Raw genomic sequence first — 14,134 nt, forward strand, 5'->3', positions numbered from 1 at the left:
ACATTCAATTGCCAATAATTCACTTTTATCTAACGTTAGTTTAGTTCTTTATGTGAGGAATGCATTCAATTTTTTATTGCCTTCAATAACTTGTAATACAACTTTTTTGTAAAAGCTTATAGTTTTTGATTTATACGTGAAAAATCGATTTAAAACATGCATTTTTTTACGAAAAAATAAAATCTTTGGTCTTTAATAACTCAAAAAGTGTTGATTTATTTTAATAACATTATATAACAAATTTTGCTTATAATTTGTACCTTTATCGATTTTTGGTATTATTTTTAATAAAATAATTTTCACCCCCGAGAAGGGGTGGCATCCACTAGCAGGGTAAAAGCGCAAGTTGGCATCATGTCACCTTTGTTCCTTGAGGTATCCTCTAATTACTCACCAATTTTCATGAAAATCGATGGAGGTTCAACGAAATCGGAGGTGAAAACCTTCAGTGACTGCACTAATAATACAAAATCAACTGACTAACTGGCGATGAAACGGCCGGCGATGAAACGGACGGCGATGAAATGGACTGGCGATGAACCGGCGGCATCGAAACGGCGGCGATGAACCGGCGGCGATGAAACGTCCCATTCCGATAGTACACTAATTATGGAAAAAATATCCGAATCATCATCTAATCGAGCCTTCTGCGTCCAGAGTTGAACATAGTCCTCCCCTAATTTCTTCCAGTTCTGTCAGTCTTGAGCTTCCTGTATCCAATTCCTAGGGATTCTTTTGACGTCGTCTATCCATTGTGTAGGTGGTCTACCTCTGCTTATTGTGTATGCTCGTAGTCTTCACACTGTAATTTTTTGGACCCGCTGCCCGGCATTCATTCCGACCACACGGCCCGATCTGTGACACTTGTCCTAAACATCAATAAATATCTAATTATATTAGAAACCTATGATATCCGCAAACTGGAAATTGCTGGGGGAGACCTATATCCCACAATGGACACTACAGGCTGCGTGATGATGATGATGGTCACAAACAGAAAAGTGGTTAGTGTTATGTGTGGTAAATATAATGATCTGATCGTACTAATAAATCAATACCCATAAAAGTCTCGATGATAAATAATATTGTGTGTGTGTTCTTGTGTTTTATTGGCACTGGTTTATAAATAATATTAAAAAAGTACAAAAGAATATAAAACTTCGTCTATTATATACAGTGCATTCGTAAAGTGTGGAAACGGTCTATTATCTCATGACTTAATTATTATTTTCAGAGTTAAAGCTCTGACAGGTCGATTTTTATTTTTAAATTATGATTTTTTGACGTATATTACATAATAGTGACGTCATCTATTTGGGCGTAATGACGTCATCGATGATTTTTTTAAACGGGAATAGGGGTGGTGTGGTATATAATATAAACATTAACATCATTATTTATACAGGGTGGCCAAAAAATAGTTTTTGAATTAAAATAATTGACGCAAAAAGAAGAATGTATGTAATTTATTTAACTCAAAATACATTTTACTGCTGTCAGAAAAGAGAAAAAAATGTTTATTTGACAAATAAACATTGCTTTTTGCTTAAATTATTTATGAAATAAACATTTTTTTATTATATGTGGCATCAGTGAAATGTATTTTGAGTTAAAGAAATTACATATATTTCTCTTTTTGCGTCAATTACTTTAATTCAAAAATTATTTTTTGGCCACCCTGTATAAATAATGATGTTAATGTTTATATTACTGAATAGAGAATTGAATCACCTTTCAAATGAGCTACCACACGACCCCTATTCCCATTTAAAAACATCATCGATGACCAGGGCCGGACTGGCTCATAAAAAAGGCGCCAACCCAAATTATAAAAAAGGCGCCAGCCCAAATTCTAAAAAAGGCGCCAACCTAATATCTAAACAATGGCGCCAGACCTCCCTCTTAAGCTTTGACATCAAACTTTTTTGAAATCCTAACGCGTGTAAAGTAAATCAATATTTCTAATTTTAATTTAAATCCATAAAATAATTTACTATTTTTATTGGGAATAGGGAATTGGTGAGTAATTTTCACTTGCTACTACAAAAGAATCTATTGATTCAAAAACATTTAACAAAAATCATGATGATTTGTGTTCAATAGAAGTCACCTTTTGAATTTTTTCAAATTTTTTACTAAATTCCATATAGCATAAGAGTAAACCTCGATAAAAAATCCGCAACCACACACGGTGTCAGGCGATCCGTGCCTAAGTGGTGAATGGCCTAACGTCAGACGGTCGCAAACGAAGCCCTCGGAGAACTGGTGAAACTCCTTTGTAATTCAAGCCTAAGCGTTGGCAAGGGCGCACTGCCTCGCCAGACAGTATAATTCGCCCCTACTCGTGGAAAATATATGGATAAGTATTTAATTTAATTAATTTAAGTAATTAATTTAAGAAGGGGATTAGCGTTAAAAGCACTAAAGAAGGCATAAGAGGGGACCTCATCCTCGAAGTGACAGAGAAAGAACAGAACGAGCGCCTGAAGAAGACTTTCGTGGCCCGCACGGGACGGAGAGAAACGCAGTAGAGGTTGTCCGGGGCTATCAGGTCCAGGTGTACCTATTTGATATAGACGGAGGAGTCCCAAGGTAGAAATCCTGAGACAAGTTCGGAGGTATACCGGCAGCAGGAAGCCTGACGACGTCAAACTCATTTGTATAAGGGAAAATAGAGAACACAAACGTCACGGTTGGACTGACACGTATCGCAGCCAAGAAGGCACTGGAAAGAGAACATATACCTATTGGCTGGAACTCATGCAAGATACGGGAGAGACTGCGTGTCCAGGTGTGCTTTAGATGCCTGCATTTCAGGCATAGTAAAACGGACTACAAGAGAGAAAACAGGGAGGACTCCTACTACATATGTGATAAGGAGGGGGCACCAGTCACGAGAGTGCAGTAGTGAGACGACTTTTTCCCTCACTTTTAGAGAATCCGGTCACAGTGCCCGGAGTGTAAAAAACTGATCCTGGAAAAGCGGGGCCTCAAGAAACAACATCCTGCCACAAGCGATGAGAAAAGGATGGGTGAAAACATCTAGGGCCAGGAATCAGACAGCGTATGGGTAAGTAAGTTAGGAAGATAAGAACCATCTAATACGCAGTTCCTTTAAATAAATGTGGGAAGGGCGAGGGCCGCTCACGACGTTGCAGAGGCATTCGCACGAAGGAAAGGTATGACATTTGGTCTTTCGACAGAGAATCGTTAAAGATAGGGGATGTGACGTGACGGTATACGTAGTGAACGGAGGTATTGGAATCACCAGACACTCTGTTAAGAATGTTAATAGGTATGTTAAGGCATAAGTTGTAGACCGCCTGGCGTACAATTGTTATGTTTCACCAAACGTCCCGCTTCGAGAGGGGAATACCTATCAGAATGGATCCACGCTATGGGGCTTACCGTGCTAAATGACCTACGTTCGTAAGAAGTAATAGTGAATCCTTTCTGGACCTCTCGCAGGTTTCAACATTACTTCTAAACAGTGCCATAAGCTGGACTGGTTTGGAAGAACAATCGCTCAGCTTACATAAGTATGTGAGTTTTGAACTAAGGAGCAAAAGGAAGAAACGGAAAGATGAATCGATCTAAAAAGATTTTCAAATCAGGAAGCTTTTGTGGGTACTCTTGGCTTGATCGGTCCGATATGCGAGGATTTGAAGGAGTTGATCGAGAGATCAGGTATCAGATAACCAAATAGCTTAGATGCGACGCGTAGTGCTTTCGCGTATAAATATCCATTATTTGATAAACAGCGGAAATTGATACCCATGAAAGGTGCTCCAGTCGTAAAAATGGTCTTCGAGGGCGCCGCTCGTTGCATCTAAGCTATTGTTTATAATAGAAACAGCGGAAATTGATACCCACGAAAGGCGCCCGAATCATAAAAATAGTCTTTGAAGGCGCTGCGCGTCGCATCTAAGCTATTTGATTATCTGATACCTGATACAAGTTGTATTTTATTGTACCCACTGGCTTTATTATTTAGGAGTTTGGGACACAACAATCCTGCATGTATAATGTGGTTTTGGAGCACTGAAAACCAAACCTGTATATTCTAGTCCAATTGTGGAATATAACACTCTTTGTATCAGGTATCAGATAATCAAATAGCTTAGATGCGACGCGCAGCGCCCTCGGAGATCATTTTTCGATTTGGGCGCCTTCCATAGGTATAAATATCCGTTATTTGATAAACAGTGGAAATTGATACCCACGAAAGGTGCACCAATCGTAAAAATGGTCTTCGAGGGCTCCACTCGCTATTTTTATAATAGAAACAGCGGAAATTGATACCCACGAAAGGCGCCCGAATCACAAACATAGTTTTCGAGGGCGCTGCGCGTCGCATCTAAACTATTTATTACAATAGAAACAGAGGATATTGAACCTACGAAAGGCGCCCGAATAGTAAAAATGGTCTTCGAGGGCGCCGCGTATCGTATCTAAGCTATTTGATTATCTGATATCTGGTATTTTGTTGTACCCACTGGCTTTATTATGTAGGTTTCTGGTGCGCCTTCGGTGCCAAACGGCGAAATCAGAAGCAAGTAAAAACATTTTTTAGGCGAATGATAGCTGCATCATTTTTGTGTAAAGGTTCAAAAAATTTTTTTTTCAGCGTTTAATTTTTTAATGGATAGATACTAACCAAGTCAAAAGGCGCACCGGCCCGTGGGCCGGTGGGCCGTCGGCCCAGTCCGGGCCTGTCGATGACGTTATTACACCCAAATCGATGACTACATCGACGCCTATTACGATGTTACTATTATGTATTATACGTCAAAAAATCATAATTTAAAAATAAAAATCGACCTGTCTCAGCTTTAACTCTGAAAATAATTAAATCATGAGATAATAGACCGTTTCCACAATATACGAATGCACTGGATAACTTACCTCCAGTATTATCTCCAGATTCCACTTATCCAGGTAGTTTTCTTCTTTTCGGAGGTTGCCATTCCAGTATCAGCTTTGGGAGTCGATGTTCCTCCATTCTTTGTACATAGCCATACCAACAAAGTTGTTTTTCCTGGATTTCTTCTATTATGTTTGTTTTCCTATGCATAATATCTCGTACTTATTCACTCGTTATGTGTAAGACTCTAGAGACGCAGGCCGATCTTCGCCAGAAGTTCATTTCCAGTTCGAGCAGCTTCTATTCTGTTCGCTTATTCAGTTGCCATTTCACATCCATGCAGTACCACGCTTTTAAAGATGCTGTTATATATGTAGATGTGTTTTCTTTTCTTTTGATATGGTTTTTGACCAAAGTAGTGAGTTCAACGCTCCTATTACTTTCTTTCCTTTCATAATTCTTTCCTCTATTTCGAATTCTGTCCTTCCACTTTGTTGGATTCTCGTTCCAAGGTATACATAATCAGAGCTTGGCTCAATAACCATATCAACTCATTTTTCTGTCCTCCACTATACATATATTTGGTTTTCTCTATATTGACGTATAGGCGCCATTTTCTATATTCTCGAAACAGCCGGTTTGTCATAAATAGGGAGCGGATTTTATGCTAAATGCATATTGCGTGCATATTTCGCATATTTGAGAACTTTACTAAATTTTGCATATTTTTAAAGAAACATGCATATTTTGTGCCTATTTAAAAACATTTACGTCCAAAAAAATTTAAATTTTTAATTCCACACAAAATATTTCCCCGCACAGGCTGTTCTATCAATTCGAGAACTACCTGAAGAGAGACGCCTCATTCACTGCCTTTTCATTTTTTCTTAGAAATTACCCGATCTTTACACAAAGTTCTTAAAATGATGAAGGATGGTTTACCGGGAAATCCGAATTTTATTTACTTTTATTATATTTAGTACAATTTGCATCCCAATTTAGTAGGTGCCTATAATTCTGGTGATTATTTTAAATCCCCTATAGACCATTCCAGGGTGACGTCATTAGACAGCGACTGATGGGCAAAATATTGTAAACAAACTAGGTTAAGTGTAGAAAACCATTGTTTAATTTAAGAATATGATTAAAATACCAGCGTTTTGTTCAGTTTGAAAGTGTTCCAGTAAAGGTAAAAGAGATAAAGTTTTTTTTATAATACCAGCCGCATTTAAAGACCGAAATGTTTTAAATCACTATAATCACAATACACTGTAAACAGAACGACGATATGGGCCAAGAAAACTGATTTTCTGATTATACCGGGTTTTTGCATCCCCTGCGAGGGTGTCCTATATCCAATATTTAAAATTTTTGTAGTTAAAACCACAGATTTTTTATAATAAAGCGAGAAAATAGCAAAAATAACACCAAATACACAATTTTTGCCCCTCAGCAACGGTGTCGAAAGTCACGTGACCTGGAATGGTCAATTGTTAAGAGAATTTACACCTTTAACCATAGTTTTACGATTTTCTAACGGAAATTGAAATATTCATGCTTTAGATTTCGTGCTTTATCTGCTCAAAGAAAATGTTTTCTCGTAAAAAATTTGGAAAAACACATTGTAGTAAATTATAATCGAAGATATATAATATATATAATGACATTGTTATTTTATTTTAAATAGGTAACTATTGGTACCAGTTTTTGTAAAAAATGTGAATAAATTGCATATATAAAAAATAATGATTTTATTTGAAAGATAATAAATAAGAACCTAGAATCACCCCCTATAAAAGAACCCCCTAGAACAGAATAGAACAAAAAATATGTGGTTTCTCGAAATGCGCATTTTTTGAATTTTTGTGCATATCTTGCGCATATTTCGTAATTTTTTACTGCATATATATGCGCATATTTCATCAAAATTGATCGCATATAAATCCGCTCCCTAGTCATAAATGTTAGATCATCTTTATCCTGGGCAATCACCACCTGATCGTCAGCAAAATGTAGTATGTATAGTGTATAGTGTTGATTCATCATTTAGCTGTATCCCCATGCCAGAACATGATTTCCGCCTTTTATTCAAGATCTCATTTATATAGATTTTAAACAGTGTAGGCGATAAGCTGTATTCGTCTTCTTCCCTAACTTCGTCTATTTTAAAATTAAATCAAATATGTAAGAACAAAAATGATTTATGACGATATCAAACAAATACATTTTCTTGCATGCCCCCTGTATTCTACGCAAAACCATTGAAGTAATTTAAAGGATGTAAATACACATTAATATCAATATTAATTATATTTTAGTTTTAGCCGTGTGCCATTTAGGTAGTGCAATGGTATTCAACATTATAGGCATGTAGTTTTTAACTTGAAAATTTTAGCTAATTACAAATCATAGATGTGGAAAGAAAAATCTACTCAAAATCCTTAAAATTTATTATGTAATTGATGTTATGTTTCTGCGAATAATTTCGGAGTTAATTTATTAGAAGACATAGGCGCATACCCATGGGCAGGGGGGCCGTGACCCCCCTAGCTTTTCGGGTGCTTTAAACTGTATATTGTTATCCATAGTGTACAAAATGTAATGTGCAAAATCTTCTCGTCTGGCCCCCTGAAAATTTTTATATGAGCGCCCATGTTAGAAGACCAAAGTCTTCTAATACTATAGCCCAGTAAATGAACGGGAAATTCGGTGATACCGTGTAATTTTCAGGGGCAACTCCGAATTGCATGAAAATTTGAATTTAGGTTCTACTTACCCTCCACTTCAAAGTTGAAATTGTGCCGTTGGTTGTTGCTTTTAGTTAAGGGGTGACAGTCATCCCTTCTTGGGGGTGAAAAAACATACGTTCAAGATAAGACCGGAAATGGATAAATTTACTGATTTTAAGCAACTTTTGTTCTATAGAGTTTTTTACTCAAGTCAATACTTTTCGAGTTATTTGCCATTGAAAATGTTGATTTTTCGACAAGAAAACTACGTTTTCAGACGGTTTTTCGCAAATAACTTAAAAAGTAAATATTTTATCGAAAAAATATCCTTAGCAAAAGTGTAGCTTATAAAAAACCCAAAAAAATTGTGTATCAGTAAAGTCTATCAATTAAATAAAAACAAAGTTGTAGCTCATGAAAAATACGTTCTTATTCGTCTAATTCCAAATCGAATATTTCAAGGTGAAATCACCGAAAAATTAAGCACTTTTCTTGAAAAACCCATTTAAACTTTTTTAAAGTGTTTATAAAAAGCTTTGTTTTAATTGTTAACAAAAGTTTTAGCATTAAAAATAAGCGAGTTACGCTCAAAATAAAGTTGGCCCTCTTTTTTTATAAAAAATCATGAAAATCTCGCCGTGTTTAGCTCCCCAAATGAAATTAATCTCTACCGCTTTACAAACAATTTACTTACCTATCTATTTTTTATATGATCTGTCAGTCTCACCGGTTTAAAGTGTTTAATTTGAAAGGGTTATAATTGAGAAAGCTTGAATGGGTCACTAATCACGAGTGTATGCAAATTTTGAACAGCCATATCTTAACCAATTTTTGTCTTGCGGAGAATCAAAATGAAATATAAAACCAAATGTTTTTAAAAATAAGCACTTCAAACCAATCAAACTTACAGATCATATAAACAATACACATACAGTTAAAATATATGGTAAAGCCAAACGATTAATTTCATTTAGGGTGCTAAATAGAGGGAGGTTTTCACGATTTTTTTTACCAAAAAAAAGGGGCCAACTTTTTTTTAGTGTAACTCGTTTATTTTTGATGCTGTAAACTTTTGTAAAAAACAAATAATAAGCTTTTTTTCGATACTTTAAAAATGTTAATAAGGTTTTCCCGAAAAACGCTTCTTTCTTCGGTGATTTCGCGTTGAATTATTCGATTTGGAATTAGACGAATAAGAACGTATTTTTCATGAGCTACAACTTTGCTTCTACTCAATTTGTAGACTTTACTGGTACACCATTTTTTTTGGTTTTTTATAGGCTACCCTTTTGCTAAAAATATTTTTTTCGATAAAATATTTACTTTTTGAGTTTTGGGAAAAACGGTCTGAAAACGTTGGTTTTTTGTCAAAAAATCAACATTTTAAATCGCGAATAACTCGAAAAGTATTGATTTACGTAAAAAACTTTATAGAACAAAAGGTGCTTAAAATAAGTCAATTTATCCATTTCTGGCCTTATTTTAAACACGCGTTTTTCACCCCCCAAGTAAAAGCAACCAACAACACAAATTCAACTTTGAAGTGGAGGGTAAGTAGAACCTAAATCCAAATTTTCATGCAATTCGGAGTTGCCCCTGGAAATTACACTCCAAAACGGTCATTTATTGGGCTACTAACACGAAAAACACAAGTAATAACATTTATTTACTTAACCGTACAAATTTATTTTATCGACTGACTTTTCATCGATCAGCGGCGTCGCCAGCTCAGGGGTGTATTCATTTCTGATTTAACTATGATGGCTGAGTACAGTAGGTAATTTGCGCCGAGAGGTCAGAAGGTTCTTTTGATGGGTTGTTTTTAGTGTCTTCAGCTATTATAACCACTATCCAATTCTTTAACAAAAGCTTTCTTAACAATGAAACCATTAAGTGCTGCTTTCTTTAGCGCTTCATGAATAACGGATTTTACTTGAGTATATTTAAATCAACTGGAGCACAAACTACAATTATACCAGGTTTTAATACATTAATTTCAACATGACCTACAAATACTTTTTCACTAGATACCACCAATTGTAATGGCATTCTGAATGGAAAACAAAGGACGCTATATGAATAGAACGACATCCAAAAAATCCAATAAGCATTTTCTTCACTCTTTTCTTCTTTACGTTCAATGGCCTATTCTTTGGACCATAGCATTTTGTCAGAACCTTCTAGCATTTTGTCATTATGTCATCCTCAAATTGGATGACACAATAGGAAAGCAGCGGTAGAAGCTTGTAACCAATTATTTTTTATGGAAGAGAATACTTCCTTCTTGATTTCCTCAAGAAATGATTAGGTGTATGCTGGTTAAGTGGAGTCCATTTTGTTAACTCCAGCAATAGGAGGTTGTTTTACACTAAGCGTGAACAGAAGAAGAATCTGTTCACACATATCAGTTCTTTGAAATACCAGCTTCAAATTTATTAGTAGACCCTTCTTTTTCTTCTTGCATTCGGTGTCTCCTATACAGGTTACCAATAAATTATTAAGTTTAAAATGAACCTGTTTTATACTAGAGTAGAAAATTAAATGGAGAACAGTCTTGATTTAGTCAATTTATACTCTACGAGCTCCCTAGTGGGATTTTGGGCTGCTGAATCTGAATATGAGGTTTGCGGACAAAATTTCTTGCCGGAATTGAAAAAATCGAAAAATTTCAGCTTTTTTCCGCTTTTTTGCTCAAATCTCGAAAACTATTAACTTTTAGTAAATGGTCTGTTAATAGAAAAAGTACTTAAAATTATCTACAAATATCACTCTTTACTTTTTTTCAGACGAACCGTTCGGTCTAAAGTGCAAGTTGAAAATTGCCAATTTTTAACGGTCTCGGCAAAACCCACTTTTTATATTCCAAAACTTTAGTTCTTATTAGAATACTGTCATTTGATTTTCTCCTAGTTTTCTGTACAATTAATAAATGTTAGTTCATAATATGAATATGGTATGTCTCTTCTCACAGCTTCCATGAATCCATTCCATCCTAAAATACCGAGAATATCTCTGCTTTTTCCCTAGAGCCACAGAAGATCAGACACAGATGGAGTCACAGTTTCAGTTGGTGTGAACATCCCCTTCGGATCTTGATTTCTGATAAAACTTGAGGTGAAACCTCAGGCGCGAGTTTTGTTTTTAACCGAGGAATGGATTGGTTAGGGGCTACTGCATGTTTTGGTGCAATACAAGAAATACCATATATGACGTGAAAAGTGTGGTATCCGTCGATTGTATGTACAGCTGGTTCCTAAAAAAACTGGTACGACTCTTAGTAAGATTTGATCATTTTGAGCAGTGTATGATTGGTCTGACATTATATTATATTTATTATGACAGACAAATAATAAAATAAACAAACAAACAGCTATTTTTTGAGGCTGAAGTTATCTGACAAATTTTAAGATTTGGCAGTGACAATGACAGTATGTAAATAATAAGTATTTATCCTTCAAAATATAATAAATTAAATATAATTAAACTCATATTCATTATATCACACCTCATCAAAAGCTTTTTACAACAACATAGTCAGCGATTTTGATATGGCTTAGAGCCAGACTACATCAAGATCGCCTATAAATCGTGCTGGTAATTGCCTTGCAGCGAGACCAAAAACAAAAAGAAGAAGACGAAAGTACACTGCTCAATTTTCTACAAAATACGCTTTAAGAGTCGTATCAGTTTTTTTTGGAACCAGATGTACGTTAACCCTTTCTGTCCCAACGCTGCATATATATGTTTTTGAAAAAGTGGGTCTGTATTCCCAGCCGCCGTGTATATACGTTCAAGGTGTTATGGTCTCAATTTACCAAAGCCGAAAATATGCGTTGCTTATAAAATTTTAGACTCAGTGGTGTCCCAATGCCGTAGAAATATGTCCGAAAATGTTAGATTATTATTGTTCCCAAAGCCTCAAAATGTTGCTTGCCTAAGACAGGTCATGCGGACCCATTGCCGTATACATTTGTTCACATATTTTAGATATTATATGCTATATTGTAGCACTGGTGGCAATGCTTATAGGTAGCTGCTAGAAGGTGAAGCGTTTGTAGACACAGAAAAGACTAGAAAAAAGAGAAGCGGATCGAGATAGTACATGTGTGCAAGATGCGGAGTCGGCCTTTGAGTAGTATCATGTTTTGAGGAGTACCACACAAAAGAAAACTTTTAATGTTAAATTACATTACATTATTTTTTTAAGTTAGTTACATTTTTTCAAGTTGGTTTTGCTCTCTGATGAGTACTTTTGAAAAAAAAACGTTTAAGTTCTGGTCATTTATTTGTTTATTTATATGCGACGTATATATAAGGCAATGGGACTCTAATCATGAAAAAACCATTGGGATTGAGGGAACAACATGCAAATTAAGGCCTGGCATATAAAGGGTTAAATCAGTGTTTTCGTACACCTGTTGTGTAAAGCACGGCTGGTCAATTTTCTGCGGATCGCCTGCGATTACTGACACTTCCAGATAAGTAACGCGCTTGCTCAAAGTCTTGTAGCAGCAGTAAGGCCCAGATAGTTGGTATCACCATTCCTTGCAGGATTGGCCGTTTTCTCTACAAAAAGTACGACTCAAGAAAATAGGTTAATGTAGTTTCCTCTTTGGGGTTTTGTTCATCCTATACAGAAGCTGTTCGCCTGGAAGTGTCAGCATTCGCAGGCGACCCGCAGAAAATTGACCTGCCGTACTTTACACAGCAGGTGTACGATAATGCTGATTTTAACGTACATACAATCGACAAATACCACACTTTTCACGTCATATGTGGCATTTCTTGTAATAAACCAAAACATGCAGTAGCTCCTAAGCAATCCATTCCTCGAATAAAAAAGAAACCCGCGCCTGAGGTTTACGGAAGTCAGGGAGCTGTTCAACTAATTCATTTCAAAAGGACAAAACCTCAAGGATTATCAGAAATCAAGATAATAGATCCGAAGGAAATGTTCACACCAACCGAAACTGTGACTCCATCTGTGCCTGATCTTCTGTGGCTCTAAGGGAAAAGCAGAGACATTCCCGGCATCTTAGGACAGAATGGACTCATGGAAGCTGTCACAAGAGACATACCATACCTATGAACTAACAATTATTATTGGTACAGAAAACTAGGAGAAATTTATCAAATGACAGCATTCTAATAAAAAATAAAGTTTTGTAATGTAAAAAGTGGGTTTTGCCGAGACCGTTAAAAATTGGCAATTTTCAACTTGTACTTTAGACCGAACGGTTCGTCTGAAAAAAAAAGTAAATACATAGTGATATTTGTAGATAATTTTAAGTACTTTGATTTCTGTTAACAGACTATTTACTAAAAGTTAAGAGTTTTCGAGATTTGAGCAAAAAAGCGGAAATAAGCTGAAATTTTTCGCTTTTTTCAATGTTCCGGCAAGAAATTTTGTCAGCAAACCTCACATATTCGGATTCGGCAGCTCAAAATCCATATATAATGAAAGAAATCAGAACTACCCCAAAACTTTCCTAGTAAAAACACAATTTTATTGAATCATCTAGATTCTAGATAAATAACTTAACGTGAAGTAAAAACTCTCTGGTAATTCACGTTAAGTTATTTAACTAGATGATATACAGCCAACTTTCGGGAATTATCCCGTTTTATCTAAACAATCTAGATGCCCATCTGTGTAGATGATACATTTTTAATAAATATTAAGAATAGTTACATCCTTTAAATAACTTATGTTTGTAATAATTACCTACTAAGCCATAGCCACACGTTCATTGTTCTAATCACTTCACGTGTTACGGTCCTTCATCCAGGACCTTTTGCAGGATGGTAAAATTACAGCGGAGGAATTCAAGCAAGCAGTCCAACAGTGCTGTATGGGAAAACGATACGAAGATTTTCCGCAAGCCATGAAAATGTTTATAGATTCTAATTTTAAGATGGTTGATCTCAACGATGACGGAGTGATAGCAGCAGATGAGTATAGATTCAACTGTATAACAAAATTTGCAATAGATGACGTAGAGATTGTAGATGAGGCATTTAATAATATGCTTAATGTAAGTACTCAATTGATTTGTTACAACAAGTGCTATTTTGTTTTATGTTTGATTCTTTTCTCAAAAAGTTCTAGATTGATATACATACAAAGTTCTAGATTGATATATCCGTTGCACATAATAATATCATTATTACAAATATGTAGTTAAATTGTTACTCTACATTGGCCATTGGACAATAAGTGTATACAGGGTGATTGATTAGTGGGGTAAAGCTCAATAGATCCGCTATAGTAATAGATAGCAATAAAAGTTAATAACAAAAATTTAGCCACCTTTGAGCTTCACATTACAAAATTAGTTAGAATGTTACAGGGTGTTCGATAACACAGTGGCACACCAAACTTATGTTTTTTTAAATGGAACACCCTATATTTTATTTTAAATTCTAAATCCTGTTAACTTCTCCATCACAAAAATATAAAGAACCAATACAGAAGTAAAAACTTCGAGATGTATTCTGGTATAAAATCGTTTATTTAAAAACTATAAAATGTCATCGATTG

The 14,134-nt window shown here is 35.5% G+C and overlaps 1 protein-coding gene across 2 annotated transcripts in view; it reads left to right on the top strand.

The window, feature by feature from the left end:
• Window positions 1–14,134, top strand: part of LOC114327438 (sarcoplasmic calcium-binding protein 1) — a 74,820-nt gene that overhangs the window by 12,777 nt on the left and 47,909 nt on the right. The window contains exon 3 of one of the 2 annotated variants that reach the window (XM_028276063.2): window positions 13,395–13,628. In XM_028276063.2, coding sequence (XP_028131864.1) covers window positions 13,395–13,628 — 234 coding nt within the window. Of the gene's footprint in view, window positions 1–13,382; window positions 13,629–14,134 lie in introns of both variants that reach the window. The other variant, XM_028276062.2, reaches the window with a different exon arrangement.

The sequence above is a fragment of the Diabrotica virgifera genome, chromosome 3, assembly GCF_917563875.1.
Source record: "Diabrotica virgifera virgifera chromosome 3, PGI_DIABVI_V3a".
Lineage (NCBI taxonomy): Eukaryota > Metazoa > Arthropoda > Insecta > Coleoptera > Chrysomelidae > Diabrotica > Diabrotica virgifera.